General features: G+C 32.9%; 1 protein-coding gene across 1 annotated transcript in view; it reads right to left on the bottom strand.

Annotated features, from left to right (window-relative positions):
• Positions 1–1,137, bottom strand: part of LOC100632093 (WD repeat-containing protein 63-like) — a gene marked incomplete at its 3' end in the record, with an annotated part of 3,149 nt that extends 2,012 nt beyond the window's left edge. Inside the window, exons 1-5 of the mRNA XM_020005493.1 lie at positions 956–1,137; positions 737–777; positions 489–605; positions 287–398; positions 146–224 (exon numbers count right to left, since the gene is read on the bottom strand). Coding sequence (XP_019861052.1) covers positions 146–224; positions 287–398; positions 489–605; positions 737–777; positions 956–1,132 — 526 coding nt within the window. The remainder of the gene's footprint in view (positions 1–145; positions 225–286; positions 399–488; positions 606–736; positions 778–955) is intronic.
• Between the last annotated feature and the right edge of the window lie 274 nt (positions 1,138–1,411).

The raw sequence follows: 1,411 nt of genomic DNA, 5'->3' as shown, positions 1-1,411 counted from the left end.
AATTGAGTTGGAATCAAGTCAAACTTTCTACATTGTACATTGTTCATAAAGTAACATACACACAGTGAATGTATATTCAATACGAAACTGATTATTGTAAATTTATCATTCATACATGTACATGTACAGTGTAGGTATGTCAAACCTTTAATTGTTGGATGCCAGTCAATACAAGTCACAACTTTATCTTTACTGAACTTGAGGTCAGTGAATGACTGATACTCCTATAATGTAAGCACAAGTACATGTACATGTACATGTAGTTTGATATATTTCCTAATGAAACCTTAAGATTAGTGTCAGTTGTGTTAGCAACAATCCCATCATCATTGGACAGTAGGAGATAGTCATCAGGGAATATATCCATAATCTCATTCTGCTGCAAACACAATTCCATTCTATAAAATAAGAAAATAAAAATAAAAGGATAGACCATATACATGTACAAGTATACTTTTGCCGGATACATAATATACATGTACATGTACCTTGGTGTCACATTCTTCATGAATTCCTGCATCTCTTCACTCTTCCAAACTCTCTCTTGTTCCTCTTCACTGAATGTCCTTGGTTCATATTGAGTGCATGCATTAACTGGACAGCTCCTAATCATTAACAATACATGTACATGTTCATATGTTCATATGTACAGCATGCATGTATATATATTACATGTATGAGTCAGTACAAGTAGTACATACTATAATGTATACATAGTCAAACACTATTCACTTACCATTTTGATTGAATGATTTTATCAGCAACTTCAGGAATAGCCTAAAATAATTCATGAGAAAACATATGCATCAACAGCTAGTGAGCTTTTACATGCACACGTATTACTATATGCTATACAAAAAGTTTGAGCTAATTTGAACATTTAATTTAATTTAATTCAAAAAGCTCTCTCTTTTATTATTTTTCTTTCACCTCTCTCTCTTGCTCCCTCCCTCACCTGTGTCCCTTGCTCCAGTTCCAGTCTCTTTATTTCAAGGATATTCTCTTGAGAAGTTGCTCCAGGAGCCACTGGCGTCACTTCAGTGTAAAGCTCCTTATTGTTAATGTAACTGTAATCAGAGAACTGTATCTCACGACCAAACAACCTCCTCTTTCTGGAGACATTGAACTTCATCTAATAATAATGCATAATGAATGATAAGTGTAAAAATATACGTGTACATGTACATGTACATAATATATGTGATCATGCTATATCAATTAGAGAAAAAAGAAGATTGGATGTAAACAAGTGTAATGGTGTAAAAATAAACCTATAATTGTTTTCACCACCTTTATGTACAGTTCATTGAAAATCAAGAAAAACAAATTTAATGCACTGTACATGTATGGTAAAATGTACATGTACATGGCATTTGGCAACTACACTAAATCTCTCTCTCTGTTATGACTA

Source organism: Amphimedon queenslandica, unplaced genomic scaffold (genome assembly GCF_000090795.2).
Source record: "Amphimedon queenslandica unplaced genomic scaffold, v1.1 AMPQUscaffold_11359, whole genome shotgun sequence".
Lineage (NCBI taxonomy): Eukaryota > Metazoa > Porifera > Demospongiae > Haplosclerida > Niphatidae > Amphimedon > Amphimedon queenslandica.
Note: the sequence above shows the minus strand (reverse complement) of the source record. Positions and strands in the feature narration are given on the sequence as shown.